Source organism: Hyla sarda, chromosome 3, assembly GCF_029499605.1.
Source record: "Hyla sarda isolate aHylSar1 chromosome 3, aHylSar1.hap1, whole genome shotgun sequence".
NCBI lineage: Eukaryota > Metazoa > Chordata > Amphibia > Anura > Hylidae > Hyla > Hyla sarda.
The window spans coordinates 7,266,364-7,289,403 of record NC_079191.1 but is presented as its reverse complement, the minus strand read 5'-3'; the positions used below and the strand labels follow the sequence as shown (position 1 = coordinate 7,289,403).

General features: G+C 39.6%; 1 protein-coding gene across 14 annotated transcripts in view; it reads left to right on the top strand.

Moving 5' to 3' along the window:
- OTOF (otoferlin) overlaps nt 1-23,040 on the top strand; it is a 433,471-nt gene that overhangs the window by 278,442 nt on the left and 131,989 nt on the right. For all 14 annotated transcript variants that reach the window (XM_056563722.1, XM_056563719.1, XM_056563725.1 and 11 more), the window contains one exon: nt 10,861-10,934. In XM_056563722.1, coding sequence (XP_056419697.1) covers nt 10,861-10,934 — 74 coding nt within the window. The remainder of the gene's footprint in view (nt 1-10,860; nt 10,935-23,040) is intronic.

Below are 23,040 nucleotides of genomic sequence, written 5' to 3'. Positions count from 1 at the left end.
GTTGTAGTTCTGCAGAAGATCTTCCTTTGGGTCTTAGACCCGTTGGACTGACTGTAGTATAGGTGAATGTAATCTATTCTTCCCTGTTATCAGGCACAGTGTCCCTGCCCCGTGATCTTGTTGGAAGGTTACATGTGGATCGTTACATAGTACAAAAGGCAGGGTCTCCCAGCAGCACAGAGTATTTCAGAAATGGAGTATCTTACGGGGAGGTCACCGACTGAGAGCTATGGGGAAAGCAGTCCCCCAGCAGCACAGAGTATTTCAGGACAAAAGCTGATATGCACTGTATACATAAGTAATTGTGGTCTTAAGGGGGTACTCCGGCGGAATTTATTTTTCTTTTTTTATATCAACTGGTGCCAGAAAGTTAAACAGATTTGTAAATTACTTCTATTAAAAAAATCTTAATCCTTCCAGTACTTATTAGCTGCTGAATACTACAGAGGCAATTCTTCTCTTTTTGGAACACAGAGCTCTCTGCTGACATCACGGCCACAGTGCTCTCTGCTGACACCTCTGTCCATTTTAAGAAGTGTCCAGAGTAGGAGAAAATCCCCATAGCAAACATATGCTGCTCTGGATAGTTCCAAAAACGGACAGAGATGTCAGCAGAGAGCACTGTGGTCATGATGTCAGCAGAGAGCTCTGTGTTCCAAAAAGAAAAGAATTCCCTCTGTAGTATTCAGTAGCTGATAAGTACAGGAAGGATTAAGATTTTTTAATAGAAGTAATTTACAAATCTGTTTAACTTTCTGGCACCAGTTGATAAAAAAAAAAAAAAAAAAAGTTTTCCACCGGAGTACCCCTTTAACCCCTTAAGGACTCAGACAATTAAATTTTTACGTTTTCATTTTTTCCTCCTCGCCTTCTAAAAATCATAACTCTTTTATATTTTCATCCACAGACTAGTATGAGGGCTTGTTTTTTTGCACGACCAGTTGTCCTTTGTAATGACATCACTCATTATATCATAAAATGTATGGCGCAACCAAAAAACACTATTTTTGTGGGGAAATTTAAACGAAAAACGCAATTTTGCTAATTATGGAAGGTTTTGTTTTCACGCCGTACAATTTATGGTAAAAATGACATGTTCTTTATTCTGAGGGTCAATACGATTAAAATGATACCCATTATTATATACTTTTATATTATTGTTGCGCTTAAAAAAAATCACAAACTTTTTAACCAAATTAGTACGTTTATAATCCCTTTATTTTGATGACCTCTAACTTTTTTATTTTTCCGTATAAGTGGCGGTATGGGGGCTCATTTTTTGCGCCATGATCTGTACTTTTTTTTGATACCACATTTGCATATTAAAAATTTTTAATATATTTTTTATAATTTTTTTTTAAATAAAATGTATTAAAAAAGTAGGAATTTTGGACTTTTTTTATTTTTTTTCGTTCACGCCGTTCACCGTACGGGATCATTAACATTTTATTTTAATAGTTCGGACATTTACGCACGCGGCGATACCAAATATGTCTATAAAAAATGTTTTTTACGCTTTTTGGGGGTAAAATAGGAAAAAACGGACGTTTTACTTTTTTATTGGGGGAGGGGATTTTTCACATTTTTTTTTACTTTTACTTTTAAATTTTTTTACATTTTTTTTACACTTGAATAGTCCCGATAGGGGACTATTCATAGCAATACCATGATTGCTAATACTGATCTGTTCTATGTATAGGACATAGAACAGATCAGTATTATCGGTCATCTCCTGCTCTGGTCTGCTCGATCACAGACCAGAGCAGGAGATGCCGGGAGCCGCACGGAGGAAGGAGAGGGGACCTCCGTGCGGCGTTATGAATGATCGGATCCCCTCAGCAGCGCTGCGGGCGATCCGATCGTTCATTTAAATCGCGAACTGCCGCAGATGCCGGAATCTGTATTGATCCCGGCACCTGAGGGGTTAATGGCGGACGCCCGCAAGATCGCGGGCTTCGGCCATTGCCGACGGGTCCCTGGCTGCGAACAGCAGCCGGGATCAGCCGCGCATGACACGGGCATCGCTCAGATGCCCGCGGTTATGCTTAGGACGTAAATGTACGTCCTGGTGCGTTAAGTACCACCTCACCAGGACGTACATTTACGTCCTGCGTCCTTAAGGGGTTAAATTCAGACAGCTTAACCCCTTAAGGACCAGAGTTTTTTCCGTTTTTGCACTTTTGTTTTTTCCTCCTTACCTTTAAAAAATCATAACTCTTTAAATTTTGCACCTAAAAATCCATATGATGGCTTATTTTTTGCGACACCAATTCTACTTTGTAAAGACATCAGTCATTTTACTGAAAAATCTACAAAGAAACGTGAAAAAAAATCATTGAGAGACAAAATTGGAAAAAAAACACAGTTTTGTAATTTTGGGGGCTTCCGTTTCTACGCAGTGCATTATTCAGTAAAAATGACACCTTCTCTTTATTCTGTAGGTCCATACGATTAAAATGATCCCCTACTTATATAGGTTGGATATTGTCGCACTTCTGAAAAAAATCATAACTAAATGCAGGAAAATGTATATGTTTAAAATTGTCATCTTCTGACCCCTATAACTTTTTTAATTTTTCCACGTATGGGCCAGTATGAGGGCTCATTTTTTGCGCCGTGATCTGAAGTTTGTATCGGTACCATTTATGCATTGATCGGACTTTTTGATCGCTTCTTATTCATTTTTTCATTATATAAAAAGTGACCAAAAATGCACTATCTTGGAATTTTGACTTTTTTTGCGTGTACGCCATTGACCGTGCGGTTTAATTAACAATATATTTTTATAGATCGGACATTTCTGCACGCGGCGATACCACATGTGTTTATTTTTATTTACACTGTTTTTTTTTTTTTTATGGGAAAAGGGGATGATTCAAACTTTTATTAGGGAAGGGGTTAAATGATCTTTATTCACTTTTTTTTTTGCACTTTTTTTTTGCAATGTTATAGCTCCCATAGGGACCTATAACACTGCACACACTGATCTCTTATACTGATCATTATTATCCCATAGGGACCTATAACACTGCACACACTGATCTCTTATACTGATCATTGTTATCCCATAGGGACCTATAACACTGCACACACTGATCTCTTATACTGATCATTATTATCCCATAGGGACCTATAACACTGCACACACTGATTTTTTTTTACACTGATCATTGTTATCCCATAGGGACCTATAACACTGCACACACTGATCTCTTACACTGATCATTGTTATCTCATAGGGACCTATAACACTGCACACACTGATCTCTTATACTGATCATTTTTATCCCATAGGAGACTATAACACTGCACACACTGATCTCTTGTACTGATCATTGTTATCCCATAGGGACCTATAACACTGCACACACTGATCTCTTACACTGATCATTGTTATCCCATAGGGACCTATAACACTGCACACACTGATCTCTTACACTGATCATTGTTATCCCATAGGGACCTATAACACTGCACACACTGATCTCTTACACTGATCATTGTTATCCCATAGGGACCTATAACACTGCACACACTGATCTCTTACACTGATCATTGTTATCCCATAGGGACCTATAACACTGCACACACTGATCTCTTATACTGATCATTGTTATCCCACAGGAGACTATAACACTGCACGCACTGATCTCTTACACTGATCATTATTATCCCATAGGAGACTATAACACTGCACACACTGATCTCTTACACTGATCATTGTTATCCCATAGGGACCTATAACACTGCACACACTGATCTTTTACACGGATAATTGTTATCCCATAGGAGACTATAACACTGCACACACTGATCTCATATACTGATCATTGTTATCCCATAGGAGACTATAACACTACACACACTGATCTCTTACACGGATAATTGTTATCCCATAGGAGACTATAACACGGCACACACTGATCTCATATACTGATCATTGTTATCCCATAGGGACCTATAACACTGCACACACTGATCTCTTACACGGATCATTGTTATCCCATAGGAGACTATAACACTGCACACACTGATCTCTTATACTGATCATTGCTATCCCATAGGAGACTATAACACTGCACACACTGATCTCTTACATGGATCATTGTTATCCCATAGGAGACTATAACACTGCACACACTGATCTCTTATACTGATCATTGTTATCCCATAGGAGACTATAACACTGCACACACTGATCTCTTATACTGATCATTGCTATCCCATAGGAGACTATAACACTGCACACACTGATCTCTTACATGGATCATTGTTATCCCATAGGAGACTATAACACTGCACACACTGATCTCTTATACTGATCATTGTTATCCCATAGGAGGCTATAACACTGCACACACTGATCTCTTTATACTGATCATTGTTATCCCATAGGAGACTATAACACTGCAAACACTGATCTCTTATACTGATCATTGTTATCCTATAGGGACCTATAACACTGCACACACTGATCTCTTACACTGATCATTGTTATCCCATAGGAGACTATAACACTGCACACACTGATCTCTTATACTGATCATTGTTATCCCATAGGAGACTATAACACTGCACACACTGATCTCCTATACTGATCATTGTTATCCCATAGGAGACTATAACACTCTTTTACATTGATCAATGGTTTCTCACTGGAAACCATTAATTGATGATTCTGCCGCTTGAGTGCTCATGCCTGGATCTCAGGCACTGAGCAGTCATTCGGCGATCAGACACCAGGAGGCAAGTTAAGGGACCCTCCTGTAGTGTCTCAGCTGTTCGGGATGCCGCGATTTCATTGGAGATTGCCTGTACTCTACCACCAAAGACAATATGGTGAGTGTATAACTTACATTTTCCTATGTAAGTGTTTCCCAACCAGGTTGCCTCCAGCTGTTGCAAAACTACAACTCCCAGCATGCTTGGACTGCCGAAGGCTGTCCAAGCATGCTGGGAGTTGTAGTTTTGCAACAGCTGGAGGCACCCTGGTTGGGAAACACTGTCCTATGTTATTCATGTGTGTCATCCTTAGGCAGTCCTGTAATGCTGGGACTTGTAGTTTTGGAATAGTTGGAGGTACAGTGTTTGGAAAACTCTTTTTTGCAGCAGTGTTGCCTTCAGCTGTGTGCCTACAGCATTTGCAAAACTACAACTCCCAGCATGCCCAGACATCCTTTGACTGTCCAGGCATGCTTGGAGTTGTAATTTTGCAACAGCTGGAGACATGTATGGTAAAACTCTGTTACAGCAGTGTTGCTGCAGGCTGTGTTCCTCCTGCAGCCTTGCCATTTTGTGTCCATGACCCTTGGACACACTCATGCTGCTGTGGGGCTCATCAGTGTCTCAGAAGGTATGGGGACCCCTAGTGGTGGGATTTTCAAAGGCAGTTTTCTTCATTAAAATGTAAACAATTTTTAAAAAGTATATTAGAAAAACTATTGTTTTGTCCAGATGTATATGTGACAGTGCCTATTGAAAACTAGACAGAACAGGCAGAGGCTGCGCCAAATTTATTGCATCTCACTAGACGCAGTTTTTCCTTTTTTTAGATGATTTGTTCCTTTGTCTCGGGCTCAGACTACAGCACAATGCAGGGGGTCCATATACAGCAGGGGGCGCTGGAGCCTCTTATAACCGCACTTCCTAGTGTTAGTAGTAACTCTGCTCAAACATGTGCACACTAAGGCGGGACTATTGCTGACCATAAGGCTTGGCCCAGAAGCCGCAACCATAAGTCCCCAGCGGCGGGACTCCCGCGATCAGACATCTTATGCCCTATTCTTTGGATAGGCCTTAAGATGTCTAGGGGCGGAGTACCCCTTTAAGCATCTCCTAGGAGGTACGCTCAACTAGGGGTTCTTTCGCTCCTTAAAGGGGTAGTCCAGTGGTGAAAAACGTATCCCCTATCCTAAGGATAGGAGATAAGTTTGAGATCGCGGGGGTCCGACCGCTGGGGCCCCCTGCGATCTCTCTGTACGGGGCCAGGCTCTCCGACCAGATAGCGGGTGTTGACCACCCAACGAAGCGGCGGCCGACACGCCCCCTCAATACATCGCTATGGCAGAGCCGGAGATTGCCGAAGGCAGCGCTTCGGCTCTGCCATAGAGTTGTATTGAGGGGGCGTGTTGGCTGCCGCTTCGGGCAGTGGTCGACACGCCCCCTTCCCGCGGGCTGTCGGGGCCCCGTACAGGAGATGAACACCTAAGGATAGGGGATAAGTTGCAGATCGCGGGGAGTCCGACCGCTGGGGCCCCCAAGCGATCTGCAACTTATCCCCTATCCTTAGGATAGGGGATAAGTTGTTCACCACTGGACTACTCCTTTAATGGCCTGAATTTACTGCGGTCATAGCCAGGATCAGACCAAACTGGTTTTTGGGTCCAGTTGTCTGGAGAGAGAGGGTTGGACTATGGACTCTTGCTATGGCCTTTCTGGAAGTTTCTGCTTAGAAACTAGCTAGGGAATGTAATGTGGGACCAATGATTCACTCAACTGATACAGTATGCAGATATTTAACCCTTAAACAGCTATAAGACCTCAGTGTATGCTATGATGACAATGGTATGCACAAAAACAAGTAAACCCACGATACCCCATACAGAGATTTAGGCAGATAGCAGAAGGCTTTCTAGGCCACACGACAACTTCTGATACTTTGTAGCTGGGACACGTGAACTGGGACACTGCATTTCTGGCCTTGTCCTTATGTTTCTACATTGTACTAATAGCACAGTATACAGTGAGCTCCCTCTAGTGGTGGCATCAGGCAGACAGAATTGTATCACATTACTATGTGGCTATGCAGAAGATTGAATACTGTTTATAAGAAAAATAAAGCTACATTTGATATAAAGAGATGGTAGAAGATGCTAAATTCTTGTTATAGGTGGAAGTCATTTTAGGAGTAGTGTGACCTCTCCTCTTATTGTAGTCAATTGTCCCCCTGTGTCTATTGCCATATGGAGACCCCCCCAACCCCAGCGTTATATACAGGGCCCATGGGGTGTTATCTGTAGGCCTGATGAATCCTATACACTCTGTCTCCTGTGTTACTCCTCCTGATCATTGTCTCCCCGGCCGCACATTACAATAGGCGGGGGAGGGGGGTATTGGTGATTATATTACTTTATTATAGGGAGGAAGGAAACGCATCCAGCTGTGAAAAAGAACAAGTCAGTGAGTAATAAAACCTGGGCAGATCCATTATACCCGCCATCAATCATTCAGCCTCACCGGCGGCATACAATGGAGATTGTTTACTATTAAAGATGCAAATATCAATTATGTAGATGAGAGAATATTACTGAGACGTCTCCAAGACTCACCCGCATCTGTAAACTATAGAAACTTCTATCTATCTATCTATCTATCTATGTAGATACAATAGAAGGTAACTCCAGCACACCAACTTAAAGTGCAGGAAAGTGATTTATTCCAGAAGATACAGGCAACGTTTCTGTGGCCTCACAACACCATTTTCCAGCTTGATAATTGCCTGTATTTTTCAAAAGTTCATTGAAGTCCCGATCGGGTGTCAATTGTGATCCTTGTCAACCTGAGAAACATTGCCTGTATCTTCTGGAATAAATCACTTTCCTGCACTTTAAGTTGGTGTGCTGGAGTTACCTTCTATTGTATCTACAAGTATTGGATCCCTGAGACCACCTGCACCCATATACTTCCACTCTGACTGGGAGTGCTGCTCTACAATTCTTATCTATCTATCTATCTATCTATATCATATCTATTTATCTCATATCTATCTCTCATATATATATCTCATATCTATCTATCTATCTATCTATATCATATCTATTTATCTCATATCTATCTCTCATATATATATCTCATATCTATCTATCTATCTATCTATCTATCTCATATCTATCTATCTCTCTCATATCTATCTCATTCTATCTATCTATCTTATATCTATCTATCTCATATCTATCTATCTCTCTCATATCTATCTCATTCTATCTATCTATCTTATATCTATCTATCTATCTATCTCATATCTATCTATCTATCTCATATCTATCTATCTATCTCATACCTATCTATCTATCTCATATCTATCTCATATGTATCTATCTATCTCATATCTATCTATCTCATATCTATCTATCTATCTATCTCATATCTATCTATCTCATATCTATCTATCTCTCTCATATCTATCTCATTCTATCTATCTATCTTATATCTATCTATCTATCTATCTATCTCTCATATCTATCTATCTCATATCTATCTATCTCTCATATCTATCTATCTCATATCTATCTATCTCATATCTATCTCATATCTATCTATCTCATATCTATCTATCTATCTATCTCATATCTATCTCATATCTATCTATCTATCTCATATCTATCTATCTATCGATCTATCTCATATCTATCTATCTATCTCATATCTATCTATCTCATATCTATCTACCTCATATCTATCTATCTCATATCTATCTATCTCATATCTATCTATCTATCTATCTCATATCTATCTCATATCTATTTATCTATCTCATATCTATCTATCTATTTATCTCATATATATCTATCTATCTCATATCTATCTATCTATCTCATATCTATCTATCTATCTCATATCTATCTATCTCATATCTATCTATATATCTATCTATCTCATATCTATCTATCTATCTCATATCTATCTATCTATCTCATATCTGTCTACCGTATCTATCTTCTCTTTTCTATAACTCACCCTGCTAGGTGACTGATGCTGAGCTGCAGTACCACACACAACCTACAGACAGGTGGGGCACTGCCTTTAGCAGCTACGTTTTCTTACCCCGAACATCCCCCATTAACGTTCCGGCCCCACATTCCAGCCATCGCAGCGTCGCCCCCGATGAGTCACACGAATGTCCATGAGAATATTAATGTAAATCTGGTAAATATTGATTCCAGGGCCCTGATAATGAGCGGTGATCCCTGTATACACGACTGATATATATATATATGAACGTTCATTATCATTACGATGGTGACGTGATGGAGAGGAGCGGGGGGGGGGGGGCAGCTGCTGTATCCATAGTATGAGATGGAGAGAGCTGCTGTATGCCGCACTCCTCCTCCTCTACAACGCTTCTCTTCCATCTCTGCTCGGTGATTCCGTAATGTGAATGGTCCCAATAATGCAGATCTATAGATTCTTGTGGAATTTTAGGATGTATTTGGGTTTCACCGGAAAACCCATTCAATTTTACTGCAATTTAAAGGAGGACTCCAGGATATGAAACTTGTCCCCTATCCCAGTGTTTTACCAATCAGGGTGCCTCCAGCTGTTGCAAAACTATAACTCCCAGCATGCCCGGACAGCCTTTGGCTGTCCGGGCATGCTGGGAGTTGTAGTTTTGCAACAGCAGGAGGCACCCTGGTTGGGAAACACTGCCCTATCCTAAGGATCGCGGGGGGTCGGACCGCTGTGGCCCCCCCCCCCCCCCCCCGCGATCTCCTGTACGGGCCCTCGGCTCATAATAGCGCAATACATTTCAATGGCAGAGGCGGAGACAGACGAATATATTGAGGGGGCGTGTTGGCTGCCGCGTCGTGCGGTGGTCGGACACGCCCCCTTGGCTGCTGACTGCCGGGGGGCCCCGTATGGGAGATCGCGGCGGGCCCCACACGATCTGAAAACGTATCCTCTATCCTTAGTCTAGGGGATACGTTTTCTCATCCCGGATCTCTCCTTTAAGGGTACGTTCAGACGAGCGAATTTTCCGCGAGTATTTCGCTGCGGATCCGCCGCTGAAGGACCACTATATGCTGCCTTTACATGTGCCTGTTCAGAGCGGCAATACGCGGCTACGAGCAGACACGCTGCGATGTGCGAGTCGCCGCGCGCATGCGCAGTATACTCGCACATCGCGGCAGCTCTTGGCTTAGCTTATTGACACCAGTTTTTTAGGTTTATTTTGGGGGGGGGGGGGATTGGACATCAGATGCCTGGGGGGCCCTTAGTGCAGGTTATTCCTCCTTTCCCATTGTAAAAACGTGCCACGCTGAGTGTGCCACGCTGATGTTTGTTGAATGAGGCTGATGGGGTAAAAAAAAAAAATAATACAAAAAATACAAAAAATGTTCCAGGTGAAGAAGGAAACGACCTACATACACATGTAAGTCTCTGTAGACAGACTTTGCACCGAGCAGCTCTTCATTTCCATCTCTCACAGCGGGAAGTCCCAGCACAGCATCAAGCATTAGTTGGTTAAAGGGATACTCCGCTGCTAGACATCTTATCCCCTATCCAAAGGATAAGGGATAAGATGTCTGATCGCGGGGGGGCCCTAGTAGATCTCCCACATATGAACGGAAGGGGCGTGACGTCATGAGGGGGGCGTGGCCGTGGCATCACGATCACGGCCTCCGGTTTCGAGTGTTCTGAACAAAATGTTCTCTAATGCTGTGTTTCCCAACCTGTGTTCTTCCAGCTGTTGTAAAACTACAACTCCCAGCATGCCCGGACAGCCGAAGGCTGTCCGGGCATGCTGGGATTTGTAGTTTTGCACCAGCTTGTAGGCAACACTGGTTGAAAAACACAGCTCCGGTGTGGGTCGTCTGCTGCTCCACTGGGGTCCTGAGTTCAAATCCCACATAGGACGACATCCGCAAGGAGTTTGTATGTTCTCCCCCGTGTTCCTGTCAGTGTCCTCAGGGTTCTCCGGTTTACTCCCGCGCTCCGAAACATATACCGGAATTTAGATTTTGTGCCCCCATTGAGTTACAGGTACCAGTGTGAGCGATCACAACCTCTGTACAGCGCTGCGGAATATGTTGGCGCCATATAGATAAAAGCAATCATTTTGTTATTTCTGCTCTCTTATAGGGTCGGTAAAAGCGTTTTTTCCGCCATGAAGCTCGGGAAGACTCGACCCCCAAAGGATGACGGCAGGAAGCAAGGTACGTGATTCCATGAGCCAATCCGGCATTGGGGGGGGGGGGGGGTGTCTGATGCCATATTGTTGGCTGGGATCCACTAAACTAGTTCTAAGGTCTATGTCTGCGGATGGGACCAGACAGTTCCAAGCAACAGTGCCATATTGTATCTAAACAATACTTTACTATACCTACATAGTACTGTAATATAGTGATCACATAACAGTGCCATATTGTATCTAAACAATACTATACTATACCTACATAGTACTGTAATATAGTGATCACATAACAGTGCCATATTGTATCTAAACAATACTTTACTATACCTACATAGTACTGTAATATAGTGATCACATAACAGTGCCATATTGTATCTAAACAATACTTTACTATACCTACATAGTACTGTAATATAGTGATCACACAACAGTGCCATATTGTATCTAAACAATCCTTTACTATACCTACATAGTACTGTAATATAGTGATCACACAACAGTGCCATATTGTATCTAAACAATCCTTTACTATACCTACATAGTACTGTAATATAGTGATCACATAGCAGTGCCATATTATATCTAAACAATAATTTACTATACCTACATAGTACTGTAATATAGTGATCACATAGCAGTGCCATATTGTATCTAAACAATACTTTACTATACCTACATAGTACTGTAATATAGTGATCACATAACAGTGCCATATTGTATCTAAACAATACTCTACTATACCTACATAGTACTGTAATATAGTGATCACATAACAGTGCCATATTGTATCTAAACAATACTTTACTATACCTACATAGTACTGTAATATAGTGCTCACATAGCAGTGCCATATTGTATCTGAACAATCCTTTACTATACCTACATAGTACTGTAATATAGTGATCACATAGCAGTGCCATATTGTATCTAAACAATACTTTACTATACCTACATAGTACTGTAATATAGTGATCACATAACAGTGCCATATTGTATCTAAACAATCCTTTACTATACCTACATAGTACTGTAATATAGTGATCACATAGCAGTGCCATATTGTATCTAAGCAATCCTTTTACTATACTTACATAGTACTGTAATATAGTGATCACATAACAGTGCCATATTGTATCTAAACAATACTTTACTATACCTACATAGTACTGTAATATAGTGATCACATAACAGTGCCATATTGTATCTAAACAATACTTTACTATACCTACATAGTACTGTAATATAGTGATCACATAGCAGTGCCATATTGTATCTGAACAATACTTTACGATACCTACATAGTACCGTAATATAGTGATCACATAGCAGTGCCATATTGTATCTGAACAATCCTTTACTATACCTACATAGTACTGTAATATAGTGATCACATAACAGTGCCATATTGTATCTAAACAATACTTTACTATACCTACATAGTACTGTAATATAGTGATCACATAACAGTGCCATATTGTATCTAAACAATCCTTTACTATACCTACATAGTACTGTAATATAGTGATCACATAACAGTGCCATATTGTATCTAAACAATACTTTACTATACCTACATAGTACTGTAATATAGTGATCACATAACAGTGCCATATTGTATCTAAACAATCCTTTACTATACCTACATAGTACTGTAATATAGTGATCACATAACAGTGCCATATTGTATCTAAACAATACTTTACTATACCTACATAGTACTGTAATATAGTGATCACATAACAGTGCCATATTGTATCTAAACAATACTTTACTATACCTACATAGTACTGTAATATAGTGATCACATAACAGTGCCATATTGTATCTAAACAATACTTTACTATACCTACATAGTACTGTAATATATTGATCACATAACAGTGCCATATTGTATCTAAACAATCCTTTACTATACCTACATAGTACTGTAATATAGTGATCACATAACAGTGCCATATTGTATCTAAACAATACTTTACTATACCTACATAGTACTGTAATATAGTGATCACATAACAGTGCCATATTGTATCTAAACAATACTTTACTATACCTACATAGTACTGTAATATATTGATCACATAACAGTGCCATATTGTATCTAAACAATCCTTTACTATACCTACATAGTACTGTAATATAGTGATCACATAACAGCGCCATATTGTATCTGAACAATACTTTACTATACCTACATAGTACTGTAATATAGTGATCACATAACAGTGACATATTGTATCTAAACAATACTTTACTATACCTACATAGTACTGTAATATAGTGATCACATAACAGTGCCATATTGTATCTAAACAATCCTTTACTATACCTACATAGCACTGTAATATAGTGATCACACAGCAGTGCCATATTGTATCTAAACAATACTTTACTATACCTACATAGTACTGTAATATAGTGATCACATAACAGTGACATATTGTATCTAAACAATCCTTTACTATACCTACATAGTACTGTAATATAGTGATCACATAACAGTGCCATATTGCATCTAAACAATCCTTTACTATACCTACATAGTACTGTAATATAGTGATCACATAACAGTGCCATATTGTATCTAAACAATACTTTACTATACCTACATAGTACTGTAATATAGTGATCACATAACAGTGCCATATTGTATCTAAACAATACTTTACTATACCTACATAGTACTGTAATATATTGATCACATAACAGTGCCATATTGTATCTAAACAATACTTTACTATACCTACATAGTACTGTAATATAGTGATCACATAACAGTGCCATATTGTATCTAAACAATACTATACTATACCTACATAGTACTGTAATATAGTGATCACATAACAGTGCCATATTGTATCTAAACAATCCTTTACTATACCTACATAGTACTGTAATATAGTGATCACATAACAGTGCCATATTGTATCTAAACAATACTTTACTATACCTACATAGTACTGTAATATAGTGATCACACAACAGTGCCATATTGTATCTAAACAATCCTTTACTATACCTACATAGTACTGTAATATAGTGATCACACAACAGTGCCATATTGTATCTAAACAATCCTTTACTATACCTACATAGTACTGTAATATAGTGATCACATAGCAGTGCCATATTATATCTAAACAATAATTTACTATACCTACATAGTACTGTAATATAGTGATCACATAGCAGTGCCATATTATATCTAAACAATAATTTACTATACCTACATAGTACTGTAATATAGTGATCACATAGCAGTGCCATATTGTATCTAAACAATACTTTACTATACCTACATAGTACTGTAATATAGTGATCACATAACAGTGCCATATTGTATCTAAACAATACTCTACTATACCTACATAGTACTGTAATATAGTGATCACATAACAGTGCCATATTGTATCTAAACAATACTTTACTATACCTACATAGTACTGTAATATAGTGCTCACATAGCAGTGCCATATTGTATCTGAACAATCCTTTACTATACCTACATAGTACTGTAATATAGTGATCACATAGCAGTGCCATATTGTATCTAAACAATACTTTACTATACCTACATAGTACTGTAATATAGTGATCACATAACAGTGCCATATTGTATCTAAACAATCCTTTACTATACCTACATAGTACTGTAATATAGTGATCACATAGCAGTGCCATATTGTATCTAAGCAATCCTTTTACTATACTTACATAGTACTGTAATATAGTGATCACATAACAGTGCCATATTGTATCTAAACAATACTTTACTATACCTACATAGTACTGTAATATAGTGATCACATAACAGTGCCATATTGTATCTAAACAATCCTTTACTATACCTACATAGTACTGTAATATAGTGATCACATAACAGTGCCATATTGTATCTAAACAATACTTTACTATACCTACATAGTACTGTAATATAGTGATCACATAACAGTGCCATATTGTATCTAAACAATACTTTACTATACCTACATAGTACTGTAATATAGTGATCACATAACAGTGCCATATTGTATCTAAACAATACTTTACTATACCTACATAGTACTGTAATATATTGATCACATAACAGTGCCATATTGTATCTAAACAATCCTTTACTATACCTACATAGTACTGTAATATAGTGATCACATAACAGCGCCATATTGTATCTGAACAATACTTTACTATACCTACATAGTACTGTAATATAGTGATCACATAACAGTGACATATTGTATCTAAACAATACTTTACTATACCTACATAGTACTGTAATATAGTGATCACATAACAGTGCCATATTGTATCTAAACAATCCTTTACTATACCTACATAGCACTGTAATATAGTGATCACACAGCAGTGCCATATTGTATCTAAACAATACTTTACTATACCTACATAGTACTGTAATATAGTGATCACATAACAGTGACATATTGTATCTAAACAATCCTTTACTATACCTACATAGTACTGTAATATAGTGATCACATAACAGTGCCATATTGCATCTAAACAATCCTTTACTATACCTACATAGTACTGTAATATAGTGATCACATAACAGTGCCATATTGTATCTAAACAATACTTTACTATACCTACATAGTACTGTAATATAGTGATCACATAACAGTGCCATATTGTATATAAACAATACTTTACTATACCTACATAGTACTGTAATATAGTGATCACATAACATTGCCATATTGTATCTAAACAATCCTTTACTATACCTACATAGTACTGTAATATAGTGATCACATAACAGTGCCATATTGTATCTAAACAATACTTTACTATACCTACATAGTACTGTAATATAGTGATCACATAACAGTGCCATATTGTATCTAAACAATCCTTTACTATACCTACATAGTACTGTAATATAGTGATCACATAACAGTGCCATATTGTATCTAAACAATACTTTACTATACCTACATAGTACTGTAATATAGTGATCACATAACAGTGCCATATTGTATCTAAACAATCCTTTACTATACCTACATAGTACTGTAATATAGTGATCACATAACAGTGCCATATTGTATCTAAACAATACTTTACTATACCTACATAGTACTGTAATATAGTGATCATATAGCAGTGCCATATTGTATCTAAACAATACTTTACTATACCTACATAGTACTGTAATATAGTGATCACACAGCAGTGCCATATTGTATCTAAACAATACTTTACTATACCTACATAGTACTGTAATATAGTGATCACATAACAGTGCCATATTGTATCTAAACAATACTTTACTATACCTACATAGTACTGTAATATAGTGATCACATAGCAGTGCCATATTGTATCTAAACAATACTTTACTATACCTACATAGTACTGTAATATAGTGATCACATAACAGTGCCATATTGTATCTAAACAATACTATACTATACCTACATAGTACTGTAATATAGTGATCACATAACAGTGCCATATTGTATCTAAACAATACTTTACTATACCTACATAGTACTGTAATATAGTGATCACATAACAGTGCCATATTGTATCTAAACAATACTATACTATACCTACATAGTACTGTAATATAGTGATCACACAACAGTGCCATATTGTATCTAAACAATACTTTACTATACCTACATAGTACTGTAATATAGTGATCACATAACAGTGCCATATTGTATCTAAACAATACTTTACTATATCTACATAGTACTGTAATATAGTGATCACATAACAGTGCCATATTGTATCTAAACAATACTTTACTATACCTACATAGTACTGTAATATAGTGATCACATAGCAGTGCCATATTGTATCTAAACAATACTTTACTATACCTACATAGTACTGTAATATAGTGATCACATAGCAGTGCCATATTGTATCTAAACAATACTTTACTCTACCTACATAGTACTGTAATATAGTGATCACATAACAGTGCCATATTGTATCTAAACAATACTATACTATACCTACATAGTACTGTAATATTGTGATCACATAACAGTGCCATATTGTATCTGAACAATCCTTTACTATACCTACATAGTACTGTAATATAGTGATCACATAACAGTGCCATATTGTATCTGAACAATCCTTTACTATACCTACATAGTACTGTAATATAGTGATCACATAGCAGTGCCATATTGTATCTAAACAATACTTTACTATACCTACATAGTACTGAAATATAGTGATCACATAGCAGTGCCATATTGTATCTAAACAATCCTTTACTATACCTACATAGTACTGTAATATAGTGATCACATAATAGTGCCATATTGTATCTAAACAATACTTTACTATACCTACATAGTACTGTAATATAGTGATCATATAACAGTGCCATATTGTATATAAACAATACTTTACTATACCTACATAGTACTGTAATATAGTGATCACATAACAGTGCCATATTGTATCTAAACAATACTTTACTATACCTACATAGTACTGTAATATAGTGATCACATAACAGTGCCATATTGTATCTAAACAATACTTTACTATACCTGCATAGTACTGTAATATAGTGATCACATAACAGTGCCATATTGTATCTAAACAATCCTTTACTATACCTACATAGTACTGTAATATAGTGATCACATAACAGCGCCATATTGTATCTGAACAATACTTTACTATACCTACATAGTACTGTAATATAGTGATCACATAACAGTGCCATATTGTATCTAAACAATCCTTTACTATACCTACATAGTACTGTAATATAGTGATCACATAACAGTGACATATTGTATATAAACAATACTTTACTATACCTACATAGTACTGTAATATAGTGATCACATAACAGTGCCATATTGTATCTAAACAATACTTTACTATACCTACATAGTACTGTAATATAGTGATCACATAGCAGTGCCATATTGTATATAAACAATACTTTACTATACCTACATAGTACTGTAATATAGTGATCACATAACAGTGCCATATTGTATCTAAACAATACTTTACTATACCTACATAGTACTGTAATATAGTGATCACACAGCAGTGCCATATTGTATCTAAACAATCCTTTACTATACCTACATAGTACTGTAATATAGTGATCACACAGCAGTGCCATATTGTATCTAAACAATACTTTACTATACCTACATAGTACTGTAATATAGTGATCACATAATAGTGCCATATTGTATCTAAACAATACTTTACTATACCTACATAGTACTGTAATACAGTGATCACATAACAGTGCCATATTGTATCTAAACAATACTTTACTATACCTACATAGTACTGTAATATAGTGATCACATAACAGTGCCATATTGTATCTAAACAATACTTTACTATACCTACATAGTACTGTAATATAGTGATCACATAACAGTGTCATATTGTATCTAAACAATACTTTACTATACCTACATAGTACTGTAATATAGTGATCACATAGCAGTGCCATATTGTATCTAAACAATACTTTACTATACCTACATAGTACTGTAATATAGTGATCACATAACAGTGCCATATTGTATCTAAACAATACTTTACTATACCTACATAATACTGTAATATAGTGATCACATAACAGTGCCATATTGCATCTAAACAATACTTTACTATACTTACATAGTACTGTAATATAGTGATCACATAGCAGTGCCATATTGTATCTAAACAATACTTTACTATACCTACATAGTACTGTAATATAGTGATCACATAACAGTGCCATATTGTATCTAAACAATACTTTACTATACCTACATAGTACTGTAATATAGTGATCACATAACAGTGCCATATTGTATCTAAACAATACTTTACTCTACCTACATAGTACTGTAATATAGTGATCACATAGCAGTGCCATATTGTACATAAACAATACTTTACTATACCTAAATAGTACTGTAATATAGTGATCACACAGCAGTGCCATATTGTATCTAAACAATACTTTACTATACCTGCATAGTACTGTAATATAGTGATCACATAGCAGTGCCATATTGTGTCTAAACAATACTTTACTATACCTACATAGTACTGTAATATAGTGATCACATAGCAGTGCCATATTGTATATAAACAATACTTTACTATACCTAAATAGTACTGTAATTGTCACGATGCCGGCTGGCAGGTAGTGGATCCTCTGTGCCAGAGAGGGATTGGCGTGGACCGTGCTAGAGGATCGGTTCTAAGTCACTACTGGTTTTCACCAGAGCCCGCCGCAAAGCGGGATGGTCTTGCTGCGGCGGTAGTGACCAGGTCGTATCCCCTAGCAACGGCTCAACCTCTCTGGCTGCTGAAGATAGGCGCGGTACAAGGGAGTAGACAGAAGCAAGGTCGGACGTAGCAGAAGGTCGGGGCAGGCAGCAAGGATCGTAGTCAGGGGCAACGGCAGGAGGTCTGGAACACAGGCTAGGAACACACAAGGAAACGCTTTCACTGGCACTAAGGCAACAAGATCCGGCGAGGGAGTGAAGGGGAAGTGAGGTGATATAGGGAAGTGCACAGGTGTAAACACTAATTGGAACCACTGCGCCAATCAGCGGCGCAGTGGCCCTTTAAATCGCAGAGACCCGGCGCGCGCGCGCCCTAGGGAGCGGGGCCGCGCGCGCCGGGACAGAACTGACGGAGAGCGAGTCAGGTACGGGAGCCGGGGTGCGCATCGCGAGCGGGCGCTACCCGCATCGCGAATCGCATCCCGGCCAGAGGCGGTATCGCAGCGCCCCGGGCCCGGAGCGCTGCAGTGAGAGGAGTGTAGCGAGCGCTCCGGGGAGGAGCGGGGACCCGGAGCGCTCGGCGTAACAGTACCCCCCCCCTTGGGTCTCCCCCTCTTCTTGGAGCCTGAGAACCTGAGGACCAGACTTTTGTCCAGGATATTGTCCTCAGGTTCCCAGGACCTCTCTTCAGGACCACAACCCTCCCAATCCACTAAAAAGAAGGTTTTCCCTCTGACCTTTTTAGATGCCAAAATTTCCTTGACGGAGAAGATGTCCGAGGAGCCGGAGACAGGAGTGGGGGGAACAGATTTGGGAGAGAAACGGTTAATGATAAGTGGTTTAAGAAGAGAAACATGAAAGGCATTAGGAATACGAAGAGAAGGAGGAAGAAGAAGTTTGTAAGAGACAGGATTAATCTGGCGCAAAATCTTGAAAGGACCAAGATAGCGTGGTCCCAACTTATAGCTAGGGACACGGAAGCGGACATATTTGGCGGAGAGCCATACCTTGTCTCCAGGGGAAAAAATGGGAGGAGCTCTTCTTTTCTTATCCGCGAATCTCTTCATGCGTGAAGAAGCCTGTAAGAGAGAATTTTGGGTCTCTCTCCATATGATGGAGAGATCACGAGAAATTTCATCCACAGCGGGCAGACCAGAGGGCAAGGGGGTAGGGAGGGGGGGAAGAGGGTGACGGCCGTACACCACGAAAAACGGGGATTTGGAGGAAGATTCAGAGATTCTGAAATTATACGAGAATTCGGCCCAAGGTAGAAGATCTGCCCAGTCATCCTGGCGGGAGGAAACAAAATGTCGTAAATAGTCACCCAAGATCTGGTTAATTCTTTCTACTTGTCCATTGGATTGAGGATGGTATGCAGAAGAAAAATTTAATTTAATCTTGAGTTGTTTACAGAGAGCCCTCCAGAATTTAGACACAAATTGGACGCCTCTATCCGAGACGATCTGCGTAGGCAACCCGTGAAGACGAAAAATGTGTACAAAAAATTGTTTAGCCAACTGAGGCGCTGAAGGAAGACCAGGAAGAGGGATGAAATGTGCCATTTTGGAGAATCGATCAACGACCACCCAAATAACAGTGTTGCCATGGGATGGGGGTAAGTCAGTAATAAAATCCATACCAATCAGAGACCAAGGCTGTTCGGGAACAGGCAGAGGAAGAAGAAAACCAGCGGGCTTCTGGCGAGGAGTCTTATCCCGGGCACAGATAGTGCAGGCTCGCACAAAGTCCACCACATCAGTCTCTAGAGTCGGCCACCAATAGAAGCGAGAGATGAGTTGCACAGATTTCTTGATGCCCGCATGACCTGCGAGATGGGAGGAGTGACCCCATTTGAGGATTCCGAGGCGTTGGCGTGGAGAAACAAAGGTCTTTCCTGGTGGAGTTTGCCTGATGGAGGCTGGAGAAGTGGAAATCAGGCAGTCAGGAGGAATGATGTGTTGAGGAGAGAGTTCAATTTCAGAAGCATCTGAGGAACGAGAGAGAGCATCGGCCCTAATGTTCTTATCAGCAGGCCGAAAGTGAATTTCAAAATTAAATCGGGCAAAGAACAGAGACCACCTGGCCTGACGAGGATTCAGCCGTTGGGCAGACTCGAGGTATGAGAGGTTCTTGTGATCGGTGTAAATAATAACTGGAAATCTTGATCCCTCCAGCAGATGCCTCCATTCCTCAAGTGCTAATTTAATGGCTAGAAGCTCTCGATCCCCGATGGAGTAGTTCCTCTCCGCCGGAGAGAAGGTCCTAGAAAAAAACCCACAAGTAACAGCATGCCCGGAAGAGTTTTTTTGTAGAAGGACAGCTCCAGCTCCCACTGAGGAGGCATCAACCTCCAATAGGAAGGGTTTAGATGGGTCAGGTCTGGAGAGCACGGGAGCCGAAGAGAAGGCGGACTTGAGTCGTTTAAAGGCGTCTTCCGCTTGAGGAGGCCAAGACTTGGGATCGGCATTTTTTTTGGTTAAAGCCACAATAGGAGCCACAATGGTAGAAAAATGTGGAATAAATTGCCTGTAATAATTGGCGAACCCCAAAAAACGTTGGATGGCACGGAGTCCGGAGGGGCGTGGCCAATCTAAGACGGCAGAGAGTTTATCTGGATCCATTTGTAGTCCCTGGCCAGAGACCAAGTATCCTAGAAAAGGAAGAGATTGGCATTCAAACAGACATTTCTCAATTTTAGCATAGAGTTGATTGTCACGAAGTCTCTGAAGAACCATACGGACATGCTGGCGGTGTTCTTCTAGATTGGCCGAAAAAATTAGGATATCATCAAGATATACAACAACACAGGAGTATAACAGATCACGAAAAATTTCATTAACAAAGTCTTGGAAGACAGCAGGGGCGTTGCACAGGCCAAAGGGCATGACCAGATACTCAAAGTGTCCATCTCTGGTGTTAAATGCTGTTTTCCACTCATCCCCCTCTCTGATGCGGATGAGGTTATAGGCGCCTCTTAAGTCCAATTTAGTAAAGATGTGGGCACCTTGGAGGCGATCAAAGAGTTCAGAGATGAGGGGTAAGGGGTAGCGGTTCTTAACCGTGATTTTATTAAGTCCGCGGTAGTCAATGCAAGGACGTAGAGAGCCATCTTTTTTGGACACAAAGAAAAATCCGGCTCCGGCAGGAGAGGAGGATTTACGGATAAAGCCCTTTTTTAGATTCTCCTGGACGTATTCAGACATGGCAAGAGTCTCTGGGGCAGAGAGAGGATAAATTCTGCCCCGGGGTGGAGTAGTGCCCGGGAGGAGGTCGATAGGACAGTCATAAGGCCTGTGAGGAGGTAGAGTCTCCGCTTGTTTTTTGCAGAAAACATCCGCGAAGTCCATATAGGCCTTAGGGAGACCGGTTACTGGAGGAAGCACAGAGTTACGGCAAGGGTTACTGGGAACCGGTTTTAGACAGTCCTTGGAACAAGAGGGCCCCCAACTCTTGATCTCCCCAGTGGACCAATCCAGGGTTGGGGAATGAAGTTGAAGCCAGGGAAGTCCAAGGAGAATTTCCGAGGTGCAATTGGGGAGGACCAAAAGTTCAATCCTCTCGTGATGAGATCCGATGCTCATTAGAAGGGGCTCCGTGCGGAAACGTATGGAACAGTCCAATCTTTCATTGTTTATACAATTGATGTAAAGGGGTCTGGTGAGACTGGTCACTGGGATGTTGAACCTGTTGACGAGAGAGGCCAAAATAAAATTTCCTGCAGATCCAGAGTCTAAGAAGGCCACAGAAGAGAAGGAGACGGCAGAGGCAGACATCCGCACAGGCACAGTGAGACGTGGAGAAGCAGAGTGGACATCAAGGATTGTCTCACCTTTGTGCGGAGTCAGGGTACGTCTTTCCAGGCGGGGAGGGCGGATAGGA